Genomic DNA, 21,680 nt, shown 5'->3' with positions numbered 1-21,680 from the left:
TAAATGTTAATAATCCATCAACCAAGGGTTATTTAGTTTCTATAAGAGATAATATCTTAGTTAGGCTAGTATCTTAGTTATTTTAATCTAGCTTGCTAGACAATTATGGAATTAAACAATTTAAAAACAGATCGAGGGAGTTGAAAAGATGCAATGCTAGCTTGTGTCATTCTATGTAAGCAATGCGTAAGTGTTTGTTGAATGAATGAATGCGTGAAAGTTTATGGTTCATATGCTTCTGTAAAAGCAATGCGCAACTCTTCTAATGAATGTCAACACAAGTTTTTCTTTACCATAAAGTTAACTTACTAATCCAAATTTAAGTTAGTACGTCCTAGTGTATTTTTATTATTGTTACGTATGTGGCCTCATCATTTCTACTCCGAATTAAATCTAAAGTGAAGAACACATTTGAAATTAAAGATCTTTAAGTTGATGACTTTTCAAAACATATAAGACATATCGTGTACCAAAGTAAGAAAATTAAGGTTATCCAATACCCATAATTGAGAAAGATGAAAAAGGATTATTATGACTACAATATATGCCCTCGTACCAACCTGACTCATGTCCATTTTTTAGGTATTTGTGAAACAAAATTACTGGTAAATTGGTAATGGGAGGACAAATATTTCACACCATAAATTGCGGGTGTGATGCATCACACAAAGACTGTTTATTGTTTGATAGCCCGAAAGGTTGAAGAAAATCGTGGTATTTTCCTTAACATAAACTCTAAATCTTGCGTAATATTTGTTTAAACTTGTCTAAGTCTTGCTAGTAGCAGCTTAAGCTACAATCAACTAATGGAAAATCCATGTGCGATGATTCAATGTCTAGCTATTATATAAACGGGAATTCTCTTGCACATTGCTCAGCAAACAACTTCAATCTACAATTAAATACAGTAATTCAAACTATCTTTAAATTCAATATCCTACTAAGATTTCTGTAGTCAAAAGCTTAAAATGGCAAAACCTTTGAAGATCTTAACCCCACTCTTTCTATTTATCTCAATACTAATCATCTTGATCCAAGTCACACCTGCTAAAGCAAAGTATAACCAGACAGAATTCATAAACGAGGTCCTAGAAGGGCATAATGCTGCCAGACAAGCAGTGGGGGTGTCGCCTCTGAAGTGGGAAAATTTGCTTGCTAAATATGCAAAGATATACTCAAGGCAGAGGCGACACGACTGCAAACTGATTCATTCTTCCAGTCCATTCGGGGAAAATCTATTCTGGGGTTCAGGGAAACGGTGGATGGCAAAGGATGCAGTCGCAGCATGGGTGGCAGAGAAGCAATGGTATAACTACGGTAACAACAGTTGTAGTAGTGGATATGCCTGTGGGCACTACACCCAGGTTGTATGGAAGCAAACCAAATTGGTTGGATGCTCAAAGGTTAAATGTGACAGCGGGGATTCAATCATTACCTGCGAGTACTATCCTACAGGAAATTATGTAGGGGAAAAGCCATACTAAAATCATGATACATGCTTAATGTCTGTGTGTTCATGAGTTTTGAGTGAAATGCATTATATTTCCAGTAATACCTTTGATAGTGATATTATATGTGCCATATTTTGTGTATTATATGTTGTGTAATCAGTGAGAAAAAGGCTGACTGGCTGATACATAACAGCAGTAAGAAGTTGCAAGGAGTCATAAGATATACCAAGAAACATGAACGTATTGTACAGAAAAATATTGACAATCTTACTTCGTTTATATATTGGATATGAAAGCTTAGTTTGTCAGAAAACTTACCCTACACCACATACAAAATCTTATACTATACTAGTTGCTATACAATTTACCCCAAAAATGGCCTATTAGTATTAACTGTAATAAGAAAATTTCACCTTCTTAAGCCGATCATAATTAAGTGCCTGAATGAATCTAAACAAATTGTTTTAGACGAGACCAGATTTAAACACATACAATCCTAACAAGGCATTGTAATGGCCCTTCTCAATTTCTTCCTCTTTCACCTGATGCAAGAGGAGTGACTCAATGATAAAATCTTCCCAATCAATAGTATCAGGATCTTTCTTCCTCTTCTTTCGACTATTAACATGTTCTACAGTGCTTATATCAACAGTACTACATGATTGAGCATCCAACCCATTATGCACGATAGCATTACTGGATTTAACAATCGGGGGATTAATAATACTATTGATGCGCCTCTTAGCTTCTCTTATCTTTTCCCGCCTCTTTTTAACTGCATTACAACCACGAATATAAGACGGTGGAAGAGCATCCAATCCAACATCTTTCTCCAACAACTGCTCCAGCAAAAGCTTTTCACACATATCTGACCTCCCACTCCACCACTCATCAAAAAGTTCAACATCTAACCCACTTAGTCTATCTCCATAGTCAAATGTATCATTCTTATTCGTTAAATTACGATTCAAAAACTCAGCCTTGAACTTTGAGTAAACTTTAGCCAATTCTCCATGTGAAACCTTCAAATTCTCCAATCCTTCTGTTCCATTTAAACATCCCAAACCATTATCAACAGCACTATCACCACCATCAATCCCTTTATACTCAACTTCCTTACTCAAACACTCTTCAACTACATCACCCAAATCAAACCCCGAATTCCCATCCGAAAACTTTGATTTCTCTCTACCTCGATCCTCCATCGACTTCATCTCCATATACTTCAATACAAAAGGTGCATTCTTCACAATATTCTTAACATTCACATCACTCCCCCAAGGCAACTTTTGTGCAACCTCCACCATTGCTTCCAAAAGCTCCTTATACCTTAACTTACAAGTCCTAATAGCCACATTCATCTCCTTCGCCACATCCTCAATCCGAACCTCAATCCCATTCACCGCTGCCACAAAAACCAACACCGCCACAGCAACAGGCCCCGGCCTCCGGCCCGTACTCAAAAACCACTTAATAGCACATTGTATCACAAAAATCCCCTGTTTCGCCATCAAATCAATCTTCTCCTCCTCAACCCCACTAAACCCAGAAAACCCTTTAATCATCTTCTCCAACAAACCCACCAAATCAAATTCCTTCAATTCTAACCCTAAAAAATCAACTACCCTGTTCACCATTTTCCCCATTTCATACAATTCACAACCCACAGCCCCAATAACCTCGGAAATTGGCAATGCTTTATTATTCTGACGCATAACAATGTAACAACAAGCACCAATAAGAACAGAAAACCAATTACCTAATCCAAATTCACCATCAGTTACCTTCTCAATCATGGATTTGACTTCCCGGGTTCGGGTATCGCCGAAGCTGAGGCGAAATGTGATGTCCTCAATCATCTGATTGGATTCATAGAGCTTTCTTTCCTTGTAAGAGTAATCGGTACCGGTACCGGAAGTTCCGACACGAACAAAGGTGCCTTGAGGGCCGGAAACACCGCCGAAAGTATGCTGGTAGTCGTCGAAATCTTGGACAATACCGCAAGATGAGCATACTGTTCCGCCGGTGACGGAATCGGTGACGAGTGCCTTGGATTTGCAGCTTCGGCAAGCTGCCATTGATGGAAAATTGAGGTGAGAGAATATCTTTTAGGGTTTACTGATTTTAGGTTGAAGTTGAGAATTTATAGGTTTTGTGTTTCTAACCTCTATGAATAAAACGATGTCGCTTTTCACCCAAACCCCATAATCACCCCATCCGCTGGGGGTTAACCATTATTTTCTTAAAAAAAAAATTTAGTTTAGTAAAAATAAATTTAGTTCAATAAAAATAAGTTTAGTTTAGTAAAATTAAATAGAATATATATAATAGAAAATCAGTAAAAATAATTTCAGTTCAGAAAAAATAATTTCAGTTCAGTAAAATTAATTTCTAGCCAACTGATTAATTTTCATAAGTCTTCATTTGTCTTCTCTAAGACGATCCTATTATGAGAAAGAGGCAGTCAACTTTTTTTTTTGACATGTACCTAAGTTCTTTTTGGAAAGATTTATGTGTTACGCTGTTTAACTTTAGATCTTTTATGAACCACAATCGTCAACAATTAATCATTAAAGCTTAACATGAAATGAATAATTGGTCTGCTAACACAGTTTCTAAAGCTGGGAAGATTGTGCTTGTTGAAATTAAATTGGAAGCATTGCCTTTCCTTTGTCCAGTGGCCATATAATAATCAAACAAACAATTGAACTCAGTACCATTATCACTTTGAACAATTTTGATGGTTTGAGAAAAATGTCTATTAACCATATCAATGAATTGAAAGACATAAAAATCTGAAATACTTCAGTTTTATCAACATAAAAGCTCAGATCTAAAATGGCTTCCACCACCATCACAACCACCATCTTCCCTCCGATCAACACGAAGTCCTTGCCACCACCACCACCATCTCTGTCTTCGTCATCACACCTTCCTTCCTCAACAACTGTCTTCTCTTCCTGTCTTCATCTCAGCCTCCACCACTATTTTCGAGGTCATAATGCCGCTTCGCGGCGAAACAAAAAGACATCCTAGTAGCAAAGAGTGTCAATTAGGGCCATATCAACCCCTTAGGGGTAGCATCTCCTTTGCACGCCATACCCGACCATTTAAGGGTTGTAATAGCTAAAGCTATGCTTTTGGAAATAGACAAGATTGAAGCTCCTTGCTTGGGTTCGGTTATCATTAAATGTATAGGGCCACTTTGGGTATTGATGTGAACATACTTGCATAAATGGAAACTTCGGGTGTAGAAGAAAAGCCCAATCTGATACGTCAAAAAAAGAAGCCGATGCCATAAACGTGTGCCCAATTACTAACCAGGAGGTGGTGTTCATCAAGCCCTCTCTCCAGACTTAACCTAGACAGCGTCTTGAACTTTGGGATCGCATCCTGTATGTCGGCCTCAAGTTCCTCGGCTAGGCAACTACTAATCCTTCTTCTCTTCCTTCTTTCCTTTCTTCTAAAAAAAGTCTTTTTTTCCTGACTTGTTCCAAGTAAGTGAATTGGCATTACCTTACTCTAAAGAGCAAGTCAATTTCATTGCCTTCGCCTTCGGCTACTACCGGCTGGAAAGGCTTGGCTCAACATTGGATTTGTTTGAAAAGAACCAAGGATGGCATTCATTCAATCAAATCTTTTATGCTAACTCAAACTAATTACTGTCTTTGGAAAGAGTTTTTCCCCGCATTCTTTCCAAAAACTTCGCTTTAGCGACTCGCTACGCCCCTTTCTACTGGTTTTTGAAAGCTTAAAATCTCCTCTTCCCCATATTTCTTATCCTTCTCGCATCGGTTCTGCATCAGATGATGAGCCCATGCGAAAACTTTTTCTTTTTTTTTCGCTTGATAGGTAGGCTATTAGATTGAGTCGAAAGCCTACCAAGGCATAAAGATTCCGATTTGAGCGAGAGCCCGAACGAGGGACACGAGAAACATCTTGATCGAAAACTTATAAACTTTCCACATAAGCAATTACATGTTAATAATGTATCATTTATTAGAAAAGTGTTTGTAGCAAGATTCGAACCAAATAATAAAGGATTTGCTATAGCTAGAGGAGTGGGGGCCCAGATTGTATCTCGACTTCCCACTAATTTTTTGTAGATTGTATGACTTTGTCTGTTTTGGATTAATAATAATAATAATAATAATAATAATAATAATAATAATAATAATAATAATAATAATAAAAGTTTTTTCTCCCAATTCATGAGCCAATTCTCGTTTCAGATCACACTGCAATCACCTACTATTCCAACCCTATGTCTAGGAAAGCTAACAGACCGTACCAAATCGAGAATTGGTGTCTCCATTACTCGGAAGTTAAAGGAATTGTTCAAGATTGTTGGAGAAGAGAGGTCCAGGGTTCTCCTATGTACAGGCTCACAACAAAGCTAGGTAAGGTAAGAATGTACCTTCAACGTTGGTGTTTAGATAACAAAAAAATTTGGGGCATAAACTGGAGAAATATTTCTAAAGGATTTGGGTATGGTGGGAGACAACATTGAGTCCCTACAAGGAGGGAGATACTACATCGACCAAATTAATTCCATCATCCCAGAATGCAAAGTAAGTTTTGAGTATTGGAAACAACGAATGAAATCTAAGTGGATCAAATTTGGTGATTGCCCCACTCGTCTTATGTATAGAAGGGCAAAACAAAAGCAACTGCAAAAGGAAATCCTTACCTTAAAGAATAGTGAAGAGGTTTGGATCGAAGGGCAGAATGAAGTGGAGGAAGTGGTTCTCAACTCGGTTAAAGAGATCTTCAATCCCAAGGTGGAGGATAATCACGAGGAGAATGTGGACTTATTACTTCGGCAACTTCATATCCAGCCTATAGACAAGACGGATAGTGATTGGCTTGACAGGCCCTTCACTACCCAAGAAATAAGGAAAGCTATGTTCGATTTGCATAAAACAAAATCTCTAGGTCCGGACGGGTTTACCGCTGATTTTTTCTAGCTCTACTGGGAAGAAGTGGGCCAACTTGTAGTTGAAAGCGTACAACAATTCATGAAATCGGGTAATATGCTTAAAGAATGGAACCAAACACTTCTCGTCCTCATTCCAAAGGTTAAGGTTCCAGAAATTGCTAGTCAGTTTAGACCGATAAGTCTCTGCAATACAGTCTACAAGTGTATTTCTAAGTGCCTGGTTAACCGGCTCAAAAGAATCCTCCCTGGCATAATTTCGGACTACCAGCATGCTTTCATCCCAGGGAGATATATGGAAGACAATATTCTTTTGAGTCATGAGCTCATGCATCTAATAAATTCCAGGAAAAACTCGAACTTTACAACAGTCAAGATTGACATGTCTAAGGCTTACGACAGGGTTGACTGGACTTTTCTCACTAAGGTTCTTTAATTGTACGGGTTTTCAAATAAGTGGATAAGATTAATCTCTCAGTGCGTTTCAACAGTATGCTACAAAACAGTCATTAACAGGTGCACATCCAACCCGTTCCTCCCTAAGTGTGGATTAAGACAGGGAGATCCCCTCTCCCCTTATCTCTTTCTCTTTAATATGGACATTTTATCTAGAATGCTTACCCTGGCTGAGGATATAAACCAAATAAAAGGCCTGAAGGTTTCAAGGAGATCACCGGCTATCTATCATCTCTTCTTTGCGGATGATGCCATGCTTTTCTTCAAGGCTACTGAAAACTCATGTTTGGCTGTAAGTGATATTCTCCAGAGATTTGGTAAAGCTTCGGGACAAAGGTTAAACCTCCAAAAATCTTTTGTTAAGTTTCCTCAGGGAATGCCGGAAGGGATTAAATACTCTCTCAAAAGGATTCTTTCTATGCCCGAAACCCAGAATGTGGGTCTACACCTGGGGGCACCAATTGATATACAAGGTAAGAAAAAGCTTTCCTTCCAATACCTCGTCGACAATGTAACTGAAAAAATTGTCTCTTGGGTTCCCTTGCATCTCTCACAGTCAGCAAAGTTAGTCCTCATTAATACAATTTTGGTTAGTATTTCGGCCCATGTCATGAAATGCCTCAAGCTTCCCCAAAGCATAACAAATAAAATCGATTCCCTCATCGCTAGGTTCTGGTGGGCGAACAATGGAGACAAGGGAATGCACTGGGTAAGGAAGGAAGTGATTCAACTTCCTAAGAGTATGGGGGGACTAGGCATTAGAAGCACCTCGAAACTCAACGATTCTCTACTCTTCAAACAAGCCTCGAGGATGCACCTTAACCCTCAGCTCCTCATCTCTAGGGTACATACTAGCTTCCAACCATGTAGAATTTGTAACACCTCTAGGGCCTTCAAAAGGGCCGGAATCCCCTCTATGGGACGTTCAGGGCTACAAAAGGTGGTGGATGTGTTTAAAGAGGGGTTTGTCTGGAAGGTCGGAAATGGAGAAAACATAAAGGCTATTAGCATGCCCTGAGTAAAAGGAAAGATCCCAACTGCCAACTCAAGCCAAACTCTTGGGGCCTCTTTGAGATGGATGGTAAGCGACCTCATCAACAGGGACAGTGTCTCTTGGGACCCGGGCAAGGTTAGACAGTGTTTTGACTGGAATAGCTCAAGAAATATCCTCTCTATGGAATTACCTTCGAATCTAAAGGATGATTTCCTATATTGGAAGTACCATCCTTCTGGGAGATACAGTGTAAAAACTGGATACTACTTTCTATCCAGAAACCAAATGATGAACGACTCTCCCCTCTCTACAAAGGATGAGAGATTTGCAAAACTCATTTGGAGTTTGAACATTCAACCAAAATGGAAGATCTTCCTATGGAAACTCCTTTATGATGGCATAGCAGTAAAGGTAAACCTTGTTAACAGGGGCATAGCAGTAGATGCTACCTGTGATGTTTGTGGTTTAGAGTTGGAAGATAGTCAACACTTGTTCCGTTTCTGCTCTCTGGCAAAGTATGTCTGGGATAATAGTCCTATGACTGTTTGCTGTGATATTACTGGATTCCAGTCCCTGCGAAGTTGGATCCAGCACTTTATCCTGCTGTTTTATAGCGAGGATGGCAGACATAGTACCCGTATTATCTGGTTCATTGAAAATTTATGGGGCCTATGGACGGCAAGAAACACGAAAGTGTTTAAAGGAATTGGGGTCACAACGGCAACAGTTGTAGAACTGGTTAATTTAGCACTCAAGGATCATGAGGTGTTCAATGAAGAGGATAAGACCCGGGATATGGGTGGAATAGAAGCGAGAAGAGAACCCACCTTACCTCCTGGTTTCAACCATGTACACCTAGGAATACAGAAAACCAGTTTTGCTGACTTTGTTTTGTAGGTCGATGGCTCTTGGGATAAAGCTTCTACTAGAGCGGGCATTGGCTGGGCTTTTATTTGCCCTAATCAAGCAGACACCAACGATGGAGGAGGGAAGTATGGGACCGCTTTCTCGGCGCTACAGTGTGAGGCATGGGCATGCCTTGAAGCTCTAAAGTGGGCTAATAGGCAAGGAAAGGAGGAGGTTCTTGTTCTCTCCGATTCAGTGTTACTGCTTGAAAATCTAAGAAGTAACCAAGGGAAGGAAATTTCGATAGCTTGGCTAATTGAAGATATTAGGGTAATCGCTCTTAATTTCAGAAAATGCTCTATAATTAAGGTTACAAGGGAGCAAGTGCAACGGGCTAATGATATCGCAAATACGTGCCGTTGTACTCTCTCTAATTTAGTTCTTTAACTGTTACTTTGCTGATGTAAAAAAAAAAAAAAAAAAAAAAGAAAGTGAGTATTAGTAGGGTAGGGAGAGTGTGAGACAAATAAGGAGGGAGTAAAAAAAGATGGTGCATGTAGCAGGATAAGAGTCCAAACGATATTTTTATTTACTCCCTCTAACTATTAGTTTTGCGATTTTAGGAATATAGTGTTCTTCTACATATGATTTACAAAAACATATGGTTCTTTAAATTATCAAATAATCTCCAGAAGAACATTGTGGATTTGATTTTTATGGTCATATTCAATTAATGATTCTTTTAATCTGTGTAATACGGAGTAATGATAATAAAACTCATAAATTTCAATCACTATATCCACAATCATCTAAAAAACCCCGAGACATCGTCCGGGTCACTAACTAGTTAGTTCCTAAAAAAAAAGTAAACTTATTAGGATTTTTTTTTTTTGACAAAAGCGTTAGGATTATTAACAATTAATACACTTTACCTAACTTGTATGTAAAAAAAAAATAAAAAAAATAAAAAAAAAATCACTATTGCATTGGCTTTGAAAATTGAAAATAGGATAATGCATGGTGTACCCGGGTAAACAAAAAAAAAAGGCGGAAAGAACATACAGTGTTTGATAAAGAACATACAGTGTTTGATAAAAAATATACTTGTGTTTGACAAAGAACATACCTTTAATATGTTCTTTGAGTGTGATCACTGTATTCTTTGGGTATAAATATATGTTCTTTACATTATAACTTATGTTATTTAACATATGTTGATTAAACATACATGTTTTTTGGGTTTCAATAATACAAATTATGTTTTTCGAATTTGGCTTGTATGTTCTTTAAGATAGTGATGCACAAATTCTATTTTTATTATCATATGTCATATTTAAATTACTTTTATTATCATATGTTCTTTGAGTTTGATTAGTGTATTCTTTGGGTATGAACTATATGTTCTTTACATTATAAATTATATTATTTTAACATATGTTATTTTGAAATTTGAAAATGAAATCTTGATTTTTTTTTTCTTAAGGTTGAATTATTTTTACTAAACTGAACTTATTTTTGCTGAACTGAAATTATTTTTACTTAATATTTTTTTTAAGGTGAACTGAAGAGGGCCTAACTATTAGTTTTGCGATTTAGGAATATAATGTTCTTCTACATATGATTTACAAAAACATATGGTTCTTTAAATTATCAAATAATCTCGAGAAGAACAATGTGGATTTGATTTTTATGGTCATATTCAATTTTTGATTCTTTTAATCTCTGTAATACGGAGGAATGATAATAAAACTCATAAGTTTCAATCACTATATCCACAATCATCTAAAAAACCCCAAGACATCGTCCAGGTCACTAACTAGTTAGTTCCTAAAAAAAAAAGTAAACTTATTAGGATTATTAACAATTAATACACATAACTTGTACAACAGGTCTTGTATGGATCCGGTCTATAATAAATTATTGTAGACCTTAAATTTAACACTCTCAAATAGTCATATTCTTAATGGTATAATCACTTTTTTGGATGATATAATTATCTTGTTGTGAGTCATAATTTGAATGATATAATCATATTTTAAATAATTTAGTGAGATGATATAATTATCTTTTGGATGATATAATTATTTTTCGAATGATTTAATTACTGTTTAATACTTTTTTTATTGATAAATTCACTTTTTGAATGATATATTTACATAATCAATTTTGGATTATATAATTAATCACTTTTGTAATGATATAATCACATTTCGTATGATATACAAGATGGTTGGGTGCACAACAAGTTATTGTGCACCGAGTCTATTCTAGACTGTACCTGTATGTAAAAAAAAAACCTCACTATTCCATTGGCTTTGAAAATGATATGGCTTTGAAAATTGAAAAAAGGATAATACACCTCGGTGCACCATGCGCATGGTGCACCCTAGTAAACAAAAAAAAAAGGCGGAAAGAATATACAGTGTTTGATAAAAGAACATACGTGTGTTTGACAATAAACATACCTTTAATATGTTCTTTGAGTGTGATCAATGCGTTATTTGGGTATAAATATATGTTCTTTATATTATAACTTATGTTATTTAATATATGTTGATCAAACATACATGTTTTTTGGGTTTCAATAATACAAATTATGTTCTTCGAATTCGGCTCATATGTTCTTTGAGATAGTGACGCACAAATTTTATTTTTATTATCATATGTAATATTTAAATTACTTTTATTATCGTCTGTTCTTTGAGTTTGATCAGTGTATTTTTTGGGTATGAACTATATGTTCTTTACATTATAAATTATGTTATTTTTATTTTGAAATTTGAAAATGAAATCTTGATTTTTTTTTTCTCTTTTTTTTAAGCTTGAATTATTTTTAGTAGAAAATAATATTTGAATGATATTGGTAAAGAACTAAAATTATTATGAGAAGTTGAATTATTGGAGAGAGAGGAAACTATTTTTGGGGGCAATGATATTGGTAAAGATTTTTTCCGTTAATATGTAATTTTTCATGAAATTTTAATAACGTTTTTATCAAGTTCTTTTTGTTATATCTTTATGTTCTTTGGTATGCATGTTTTTGTCAAATACAAACATGTTCTTTGTCCAACACATATATGTTCTTTGTGAAACACAAGATGTTTTTTCTGCCTTTTTTTTTTTTTATTTACCCGGCTGTACCATATGCATGGTACACCCAGGTGTACAGATTAGGCATTGTTTAATAGGTCACGATTTTATCCCTTTTATTTTGGTTTTAATAAAGTTCATGGTTAAAATTAATGAAGATGGTGTTAGAAGTAAAAGTATAAAAGACTTAAAGGTCATGACACAAATGGTTTGTTGCAACCTTTTTTCCATTTTTGCTGGGAGTTACCATAGGCACTGTCTCAATATGTCGTCCCAGTCATCACCCAAAAAATGAGCACGACTAATAGGAAGTAGAATCGCGGATTTTGAAGCTTGTAAAGTTGTTAGTACTAAGATAAATATATAAGAAACAGTAGTGGTAGCATTAACATCATATCACCAGAACGCATCAGTGAAAGCCTTACACATATATACGAAGCATATCCAACAGGCACATCAAAACATGCTTCAAAGCAATTATGTTCAACTAAATCAAAGTATCAACTACATAGTTCATGAACACAACTCATATTCGGCATTCATCTATTCGGCTTTTTAGAATCTGAAAAGCAGGATTAACCCAAGCACCACAGCTACATTGCATGCCAGCCCAGTTGAAAGAACCTAATCGAGACTTGCATCCCATGCAATAGAGCTTCTCCCAAACATATCCTTCTTGAACTGGTGTAAAAATTATTTAGGATCTTCATAAATTTGGGATTCATGATTACTGTATTGAAAAAAATAAGACAAAACTTAAGCCAATACTCTTACGGCCTTACCTGTTTGCATCCACTTCAAAGGCTCGACAAATATGGCAGAGCATTCAGGCAATGAATTGGACTCACCCTTCTTTTTTCTCCATCCAAAGCTTTCCTCTCCCTTACCTTGCTCATGTGAAACTATACTCTCTTGTGAAGCAACAATTTGACGGCATTTCTTACAGCGATAAATCAGCTTAGTTTCCTCATCAGGATGTACTTCAGAGCTATTGTCAGAGCTAATGTCAGAGCTAATGGCTTCCGTCATTATATGAAAGCAGGTGATGCTTTTTAACAACCTAACAAGTTAGGAAAGAAGACAGATATGTTGAGAAAGATATCCGAAGAAGTCAAAACAGCAGCTCTTCCACAACATTAGCAAAATTCAAGCCATTCTCGGGAACATGTAAGATGCAACATCAGCTAACAAGCAATAAACACTCAATCAATACAGGAATATGTGCATCTGTTATTCGCTTAAATAGTGTTTAAGATAAGTAAGAAAAATTCAGCAGCTTCACTTCTTCCTCATCATAGCATATATGTCATCTTGCTTCAGTGGTCTTAAAGATGATTAGTCCCAAAGAGAGAACTGATTTATACAAATATGTGCAGAAGATAAATTATCAGGGGAAAAAAATCTGGAAAAGCTCAAAAGACTGAAAGTTCTTACACAAAGTTCTGAAACATAAATACTAAGAATGAAGATAAATCAAATACTGCAGAATCTTACGCAAAGTTCTTCTGCAATATAAAGACTGCAGAATCTTCTTAGTCAATAGGCCATTTTGATGTCTTCAACAATATCCATTATATACAATCAAATACTAAGAACGATACAAGATAAATCCAAAAGCTTAATACATAGTATATACTGAGGAAACGATATTATTTGGCCTCAGGTATATTTCAAAATCTGAAGATGCTATAGTCAAAATCCTTCCAAGATCATTTCCTCCAAATTATTAAAACCACATCAAATGGAAAAATATGTTTAATACTGCCTCTAAGTTAGTTTCAGAGCAACAACACTGGTCTCATTCAAGCCAAGCAAAGCTTGTGCAACAAACTATCGTTTGATAATATTATTCTCCTCCATTTGCAGCTTGTACTCAATGCTCAATTCATCCATCTAACATACATGTAAACATGTTAAAACAGAGATTCTATAACTCAATTATGCCGTTCTTTGACTAGAAAAGAAGGATATCAAACCAAGTACAGCACAAACACTAAGAGACAAGCTTACACTCTAAATATTCTCTATAATTGACCACAATATTCCACTGAAACCTACTGATCTATGTCGCCATACTGGAACAAAAACAGAGAAACACCAACCACCAAAATCTTTAAAAAAGGAAAGAAAAGAGCAAGATGGAAGAGGCATGGAATACAGTAAACTGGCATCTAGCAGAAAAGTAAGCAATTACAAAACCACAAAGGTCCAACACAAGGGTTTACTTTGTTACTAAAAATATTCAGGGAAGGACCTCGAGAATATGATGTTTTAATCATCTCATACTGGTTACACCTTCCCTTGCTGGCGCGTTGAAATGAAACGGAAACTTTATAATGCAAGAGAAAGTAAATGAGGATACATTATTGTATACAGAAAATACAATCCTCACAGTAGAAGTAAGGAATAATACTAGTATGTAACGACTCCTAAGGTGCACCCCCATGGTATCATCACCTATGAGAGGAGACACAAGAAAGGACTGCAAACTGTTGGGGCATCAGCAGCACACCAACCTTGGTGGGCAGTCACTCACTAACCAAGTGACTGCTGCAGGGGGTTAGGTAGACTTGTAGCAGAGCTTGGCTTTTTGTGCTAGCCTAGCTGGCTTTTTGCTGATTGTAATAGGGTTGTGTACATATAAAAAAGGGGAAGTAGGGATTGGGTCATTAGGTATTTTTTGGTATTCTGAAGTGGCCTGAAGCCACCTAGGAGAGCGGTGACCTAAAGCCACCATTTGTAAGAAAGTTATCATCTTTATTAATCAAGAAGCAGCCCAACTTCCCTCATTTCTATTTGTTCATTTTGATCTGTTTCTCCTAAAGTTAGTGTGAAATATAGACTGAGAGTAGTAGCCGAGCGTCACAAGTGGTATTAGAGCACCGGTTCTGGTGTTTTCCGGCACTAACGACCACCGTTAAAAAAAATAAAAAAATATGACAGTAACACAGCGTTGGACCAGCTATAAGAAAGGATGACAGGGGTTGGCAGAGGATATGAGAATTAACTGAGAGAATGAAGTCTGAGGAGGAAAATCTCAACAACCTCATCTCTAAGAGTCTTGAGGAGACGGTGGCCAAGCTCGACGGTCGAATCGACCAGTTCCGAAAGAACTATGAAGATCAGATGACTATCAACAACAACAATTAGGCGAAGTTCTTCAAGGAACTTCGAGTCTTGGTGGCCAACAACAACCAGCCACGCAACCATGGTGAAAACGACGGCAACAGTGCAAACAACCACAACCACAACCGCCAGCAGTTTGACGGTGGTGGTGGCCAGCCTTTGAGGGTGAGGACCCTGATGGCTGGATTCTCCGTGGTGAGAAATACTTTGAGTTCTACCAGTTAAATGAGAAGCAGATAATGGAGGCCGCCGTAGTAGCGATGGACGGCGATACTCTGAAGAGGTTCCAATGGGAAAATAGGCGGCGACCGGTGCTGAGTTGGGACAATCTCAAAACTCGGGTGCTGAAACAATTCCGGCCAGCCCACCACGGCTCTCTTCACGAGTAGTGGTTAGCGGTGAAACAAGAAACCACCGTCATGGAGTACCGAAAGAAATTTATTGAAACAGCCTCACAAGTGGAAGATGTCCCAGAAAGCTTGAAGATGGGCCACTTCATAAGCGGGTTGAAGGAGGAAGATGGGCCGCGGCGGTTGAAGGACGCAGAAATCCAAGAAAAGAAGGCCAAGGGCCTATGCTTCAGGTGCGATGAACGATGGGAAATCGGTCACTGGTGTAAGAACAAAGAACTAAGCGTTCTCTTGCTGGGTAGGGTAGAATCGGAGGATTATGAGGTCGGAGAGTGTAGTGGCCATGGCGGAGAGGCAGAAGAAGTGGCGCCGGAAATCTCCTTGTGTTCGGTGGTTGGGTTGTCAAACCCTAGAACGATGAAAATTGAGGGGAAAATTGGGGATACGGGGGTGATAGTTATGGTGAACCTGGGAGCCACACATAAATTCATCTCCACCATGGTGATGGGAAAAGTGGGGGTGAAAGCTTCTGGTGAGAGGGAGTTCGGCGTGTCACTTGGGAACGGGGAGTCAGTTTGCGAAAAAAGGGGTATACAGGGGCGTGAGAGCATTTCTCAAAGGGGGCTATGTGGTGGAGGATGACTTCTTACCGTTGCGGCTAGGCAACGCTGACTTAATCTTGGGAGTGCAGTGGTGCGAACTCATGTGATGAAGTTTTAATATGGGGAAAGGGTTGTGACGTTAGTAGGGGATCCGCACCTTGAGCATACTCAAATTTCACTGAAGGCCATGATCAAGACCTTGAGACATGAGGGAGGGGGACTGTGGTTAGAGTTGAACAAGGTAGAAGAGAAGGCAGGAAGGGAAAAAGAGGGTGAAGGACAGACTGAGGTGCCAAAGTGGATGTGTAGGTTAGTGCGGGAGTTTGCTGGGGTTTTAAGGCCACCTGCCACCCTTGAGAGGACACGAACATGCGATCCACGTCAAGGAGGGTAGCAATCCGGTAAGCATAAGGCCGTACCGGTATTCGCAATTTCAGAAAATTGAGATTGAAAAGCTGATTAGAGAGATGTTAATCAAACCATCTACCAGCCCCTTTTCCAGCCGGTGCTACTCGTCAAAAAGGACGGTTACAGGAGGTTCTGTGTTGACTATAGGGCGTTGAACCGAGAAACCATCCCGGATAAATACCCTATACCAGTGATAGACGAGCTCCTCGATGAGCTACATGGGGCTACTGTTTTTTCTAAACTCGACCTCAAGTCAGGATACCACATGATTAGAGTCAAGGAGGAAGACACACACAAAACAGCCTTCCATACGCACGAAGGCCATTATGAATTTCTAGTTATGCCGTTCTTCTTAACTAACGCTCCGGCCACATTCCAAGCCCTTATGAACGGGATTTTTCGCCCTTTCCTAAGAAGGTTTGCGCTCGTATTTTTCGACGATATACTCGTCTATAGTACTGGTGAGGAGGCGCATCTAGAGCAAATGAGGGTGGTTCTGTCTAAGTTGGCCGAATTCCAATTGAAGGCTAAATTCAAGAAGTGTGAATTTGGCAAGCAAAAAGTCGCATATTTAGGTGGAGATAGACTTGGATAAGGTGAGAGCAATGGTGGATTGGCCGAAGCCCCGCAATTTGTGTGAATTACGAGGATTTTTGGGTTTAACCAGGTATTACAAAAAATTTATACTCGGTTATGCTCAAATTGCAAGGCCACTCACAGAGCAACTCAAGAAAGATAATTTCGGGTGGAGTGCTGAAGCCACTGCTGCTTTTGAAAAGCTGAAAACAGCCATGACCAGAGCCCCTGTACTCTCTATACTCTCTATGCCTGACTTTAATGCTTCCGGCTACGGTCTAGGGATCGTACTAATGCAGGAAGGCCGCCCAATTGCTTTTTACATGCAGGAAGGCCGCCCAATTGCTTTTTACAGCAAACTACAAGCTAAGTTGATATACGAAAAAGAATTAATGGCTTTTGCTTGGCCATAAAAATGGAAGCATTACTTGCTTGGGAGACATTTCATTGTGAGTACGGATCAACAAAGTCTGAAATACTTATGGAGCAACGTGAAATTGGAGCAGAATATCAAAGATGGGTCAAGAAGTTAATAGGGTTCGATTTTGAGATTAGATACAAGTCGGGTGCTAGTAATCGGGTGGCCGATGCTCTATCACGGCGGGGAGAAGGAGATAGTCACCTAAATGCCTTAACCACTTGGTTTGAGGTGGACTGGGAGATGGTAGAAAGGGAGATAGAGGAGGATTCCAGCTTGAGGAAGATAAAACAAGGCCTTATGAATGGACAGGGAGACTACCAAGGCTTCGTAATTGAAGGAGGTCAAATGAAGTTCAAAGGGAGGGTAGTAATTTAAGCCGCATCAGCTCTTATTCCGAATTTGATGAAGGTGTATCATGACTCTCCAATCGGGGGGCACCAAGGAGAGACTAAAACTTATCTTAGGATGGCTGCCGAGTGGTATTGGTGGGGTATGAAACGAGATATCAGTGAGTATGTTAGAGAATGTGCACTGTGTCAGCGAAGTAAATATTCCCAACAACAACCGGTTGGGTTGTTACAGCCACTTCCTATACCCGAGGCAATATGGGATGATATGGCTATGGACTTCATTGAGGGTCTTCCATGTTCATTCGGTGTGGACTGCATTTTGGTTGTGATCGATCGACTCTCCAAGTATGTGCATTTTGTGGGACTTAAGCACCCTTTTAATGCCAAAACAGTCGCTGAAGTGTTCATCAAGGAGATAGTCCGCCTTCATGGGTTTCCGGTCTCTATAGTCTCGGATCGGGATCATATTTTTATGAGTATATTTTGGAGAGAATTGTTCAGGGTACAATACTCAAACGAAGTACAGCCTACCATCCCCAAACCGATGGGCAGACGGAGAATGTTAACAAGACGCTTGAAACTTATTTGCATTGCTTTATTCCGAAAACTTGGGCTTCATTGGGATGAGTTCTCATATAATACTTCAGTCCATGCTACAACCGGATTCTCACCCTTCTAGGTTGTTTATGGCAGAGAGCCCCGAAGTTGCTAAAGATTGGAAAAGGCCAAACCCCAGTTCAGAGCTTGGAAGAATGGTTACAGGAAAGAGATCGGATGTTGGAGGATCTTCAAGTGAATTTTTTGAGGGCCCAACAGAAGATGAAAGATCAGGCTGATAAAAGGAGGAGGGAGGAAGAATTTTGGGTGGGAGATAAGGTCTATCTTAAGTTGCAACTGTACCAGTAGCAAACTCTAGCTCGAAGACCGTATGAGAAGCTAGCTCCAAGGTTTTATGGTCCTTTTCAGGTAACTCAACGAGTAGGCAAAGTTGCATACAAGTTGGATCTTCCCAACACTTGCCGTATCCACCCAGTATTCTATGTATCTCAACTCAAGCAGGCTCTTGGCAACCATGTACAAGTCACACCATTCCCACACACCTGACCAAAGAGTTGGAGTTACTAGCAGAACTTGAGGAGGTTCTTGATATTCGATCCACCTGCATCAATCAGAAATCGACCACAGAAATCCTCATTAAGTGGCAGAATCTGCCTGCTATGGAAGCAACTTGGGAAGACCCTGCTGCCATCACAGAGTGCTTCCCTGAGTTCCACCTTGAGGACAAGGTGCGTCTTCTTGGGAGGGTAGATGTAACAACTCCTAAGGTGCACCCCCATGGTATCATCACCTATGAGAGGAGACACAAGAAAGGACTGCAGACCATTGGGGCAAGAGGGGAGTGGGGCATCAGCAGCACACCAACCTTGGTGGCAGTCACTCACTAACGAAATGACTGCTGCAGGGGGTTAGGTAGACTTGTAGCAGAGCTTGGCTTTTTGTGCTAGCCTAGCTGGCTTTTTGCTGATTGTAATAGGGTTGTGCACATACAAAAAGGGGAAGTAGGGATTGGCTCATTAGGTATTTTTTGGTAATCCGGAGAGTAGTGGCCTGAAGCCACCTAGGAGAGCGGTGACCTAAAGCCACCATTTGTAAGAAAGTTTGGGCAGACTTAGAAGTTCACTGATTAATAGCTCCCTAAAGTTTTAGTATTTGAAGGAACATATTGGTTTGACAAAGCTATCATATACTCTCACAGCAGCACTCAGGTCCCCAATTCGCCTTAATGCTTCAGCTTGAATTTCAAACTGAAATTCAATAGAAAGACTACTTCAGGGAGTAAGAGGCCATTCAACTATCATATACACTCTCTCCAAAACTCACCCCCCATAAGTAATTAGGTCCCCAATTCGCCTTAATGCTTCGGCTTAACCATCGATTTGAATTTCAATTTAAATATCATTCAACTATCATATACTATCTCCCCAATGCACCATCCATACAGTACTTAAGTACCCAATTTGCTATATTTCTTTGGCTTACCTCCAAAATTTTGAAGGCAAGAGGTTGTTTAAGTAACAAGTATAAGAAATTCTAAAATTTCAGTTACCGGTCACGAGCACAAAGCTTAATCAATTGAAGACAAGATTAGGTTAAACAACAACTCAAATCAATAAGGAGAAATAAAGTCCAGATTCTCTATGTAATTCTTGCTACACTCTGCAATAGTCAGCACTATGCCACAAAATACCCAAAAACATTATTAAATATCCAGATAAATACAAATATGACAATCAAATTACATGTTAAGGAAAACCCAAGTAGAATGTTGAACAAAAATTATAACTTGACAATTAAAAAGGTCGAAAATATGAAGAATTCAGAACAAAAATATAATGAATTCATGATCAAATAAGAAAACGCAGATGAGGATATAGGAAATCATATAACACATGAGTTGAAAAAGATTGACACACAAAAAAATTGATGAGAGCGAAAGAGAGAAGAGAGTACCTTGGACGTTACTCCTGTCAGTGTGTGTGCGAAAAGACGGTGAAGCTATTCGATGGTGCTCAAACTGCCCAAGTGCCGGAGAGGGTTCCTTTTAAAAAAAGAAAAATTGCCGAGAAAGTGTGGGTTCCCCCCTTTGGGTGTAATTGAAATAAACAAAAAAAAAAACATCTAAGATAACTCCTTTTTTTTTTTTTTTTTTTTTTTTGAGGTATATCAGGATAATTTTGATCAAAATTATGGTAATTTTTTTTTTGAAAAAAAAATATGGTAATTTAACAACCAATGTACTGGTAAAATAGATATTTTTTACAAAATAGAGGTGTTTCACTATCATTACTATTTTTTATTTTTAATAAGTAAAAACTCAAAAGACAACGAATTCCTTTTTTAGATTTTATATGACTTTCTTTTCTTTCTTTTTTTTCTTTTTTTTATCAACGAATTAACTTTACTAAAAAGAAAATAATTCAAATAAAATTCATGTCACATTACTTTGTATTCAGGAAATAATTTTACTATTACCAAAAAAAAAAAAAGAAAAAAAAAAGAATTCAAATAAAAATCATTGTACACAGATGAATATTTTTAAGATGACATTTTAAGTGATCGTTTAATTTTTGTATCAACTTAATCTCTTACAAGTATCATGTATCTAGATCATGTGTCCGACACGACTATGTTAAGCGGGTTAAGTGTCCATGCCCCCTAGTAGCCTGGTGGTGGAGTTGTCAAAAGACTTCCAACTCAGGTGTAATTGAAATATACTCTGAGTTTATAAGAGAATCTTGAATGGCAAGGGGCAAGGCTGTCAAAAGGATACAACTTTTCCTATTTTTCGCCTCTTCTCTAATCTTGGTAAGTGTATTTGTGATGTCAATTGATGTCTTTATCATGTTGCAAAAGAATGCTACAATATTTGTAGAGTCCTCGTTTACTTTTAGCCTTTCAAGTCCTTGTTCCTTACTCCATATTGCTTGAAAGCATGTTGTTTCAGTTTGTAGTTGTAGACACCTAAAAATGTCTCTCCAAAACCAAACTCGATGATGAACAACCTTTCACCGTCATTATTGGTCTGGTCGAGTATTTAATCTCGGGAGTGCTTAAAATCCATGTTCAGTCAAACATATTAAGTCAACAAATCAGTCAAATCATTTATTCAAACTCGGTCCAACTCATATCCTAGCCTAGACCCTTTTAATTCATTTCATGTTATTTATTAATTAAGCCCGATTAATAAATAGTAAAAACCCTAAGCCTGAAATTAATCCGGAACAGCTAAAACGGTGCGTAAAATATCACGTTCTTAGTCATTAAGCAAAGAATAAAATGAATCTAGACGGTTTTCAGGAAAACACGTGCACCGTGTCACGGCAGATATGCCGCTTCACGGTGTTCTGCGCCATGTCGCGGTATTTTGCGCCGTGTCACGGTATTTCACCGTGTCGCGGCACACATGCCGTTACGCGATATACATGCCGTGACGCGGCTTTTTTCTAGGGTTTCTCCGTGGCGCCTTTTCACTTCTAGGGTTCTGTGTTTCACCCCACATTTTCTCTATAAATA

General features: G+C 38.3%; 4 protein-coding genes across 5 annotated transcripts; 2 read left to right on the top strand and 2 right to left on the bottom strand.

Moving 5' to 3' along the window:
• The first annotated feature begins 765 nt into the window (after positions 1–765).
• LOC110730589 (pathogenesis-related protein PR-1-like) lies at positions 766–1,759 on the top strand. The gene has a single exon (XM_021910411.1). It carries the CDS (start codon positions 969–971, stop codon positions 1,482–1,484), a length of 516 nt encoding a protein of 171 aa, XP_021766103.1. The 5' UTR covers positions 766–968; the 3' UTR covers positions 1,485–1,759.
• Positions 1,675–3,594, bottom strand: LOC110730588 (plant-specific TFIIB-related protein PTF2-like). The gene has a single exon (XM_021910410.1). The coding sequence runs from the start codon at positions 3,527–3,529 to the stop codon at positions 1,916–1,918; it is 1,614 nt and encodes a 537-aa protein (XP_021766102.1). The 5' UTR covers positions 3,530–3,594; the 3' UTR covers positions 1,675–1,915.
• A 4,327-nt stretch (positions 3,595–7,921) lies between these two features.
• Positions 7,922–9,130, top strand: LOC110730643. The gene is made up of 2 exons (XM_021910460.1): positions 7,922–8,686; positions 8,735–9,130. Exons 1-2 carry the CDS (start codon positions 7,922–7,924, stop codon positions 9,128–9,130), a joined length of 1,161 nt encoding a protein of 386 aa, XP_021766152.1.
• Positions 9,131–12,106: 2,976 nt separating this feature from the next.
• LOC110730587 (probable inactive dual specificity protein phosphatase-like At4g18593) lies at positions 12,107–20,316 on the bottom strand. Of its 2 annotated transcripts, XM_021910409.1 has the most exons (4): positions 20,118–20,316; positions 13,268–13,666; positions 12,556–12,833; positions 12,107–12,454 (listed from the first exon to the last, which is right to left on the bottom strand). In XM_021910409.1, exons 3-4 carry the CDS (start codon positions 12,800–12,802, stop codon positions 12,300–12,302), a joined length of 402 nt encoding a protein of 133 aa, XP_021766101.1. In that variant the 5' UTR covers positions 12,803–12,833; positions 13,268–13,666; positions 20,118–20,316; the 3' UTR covers positions 12,107–12,299. The 2 variants fall into 2 exon arrangements, with proteins under 2 accessions (XP_021766101.1, XP_021766100.1); XM_021910408.1 differs by lacking the exon at positions 13,268–13,666.
• Between the last annotated feature and the right edge of the window lie 1,364 nt (positions 20,317–21,680).

Source organism: Chenopodium quinoa, unplaced genomic scaffold, assembly GCF_001683475.1.
Source record: "Chenopodium quinoa cultivar QQ74 unplaced genomic scaffold, ASM168347v1, whole genome shotgun sequence".
Taxonomy (NCBI): Eukaryota; Viridiplantae; Streptophyta; class Magnoliopsida; order Caryophyllales; family Amaranthaceae; genus Chenopodium; species Chenopodium quinoa.
The sequence above is the reverse complement of the archived record's forward strand: the minus strand, read 5'-3'. Positions and strand labels throughout refer to the sequence as shown.

Bases quoted from the DNA above. Each gene is read 5' to 3' on its own strand.
- LOC110730589 (XM_021910411.1), top strand. From the start codon at position 969: ATGGCAAAACCTTTGAAGATCTTAACCCCACTCTTTCTATTTATCTCA.
- LOC110730588 (XM_021910410.1), bottom strand. From the start codon at position 3,529: ATGGCAGCTTGCCGAAGCTGCAAATCCAAGGCACTCGTCACCGATTCC.
- LOC110730643 (XM_021910460.1), top strand. From the start codon at position 7,922: ATGGTAAGCGACCTCATCAACAGGGACAGTGTCTCTTGGGACCCGGGC. The intron at 8,687-8,734 runs GTACACCTAGGA...TTTGTTTTGTAG, and splicing joins TACCTCCTGGTTTCAACCAT to GTCGATGGCTCTTGGGATAA.
- LOC110730587 (XM_021910409.1), bottom strand. From the start codon at position 12,802: ATGACGGAAGCCATTAGCTCTGACATTAGCTCTGACAATAGCTCTGAA. The intron at 12,455-12,555 runs GTAAGGCCGTAA...TTTTTACACCAG, and splicing joins TTTGAAGTGGATGCAAACAG to TTCAAGAAGGATATGTTTGG.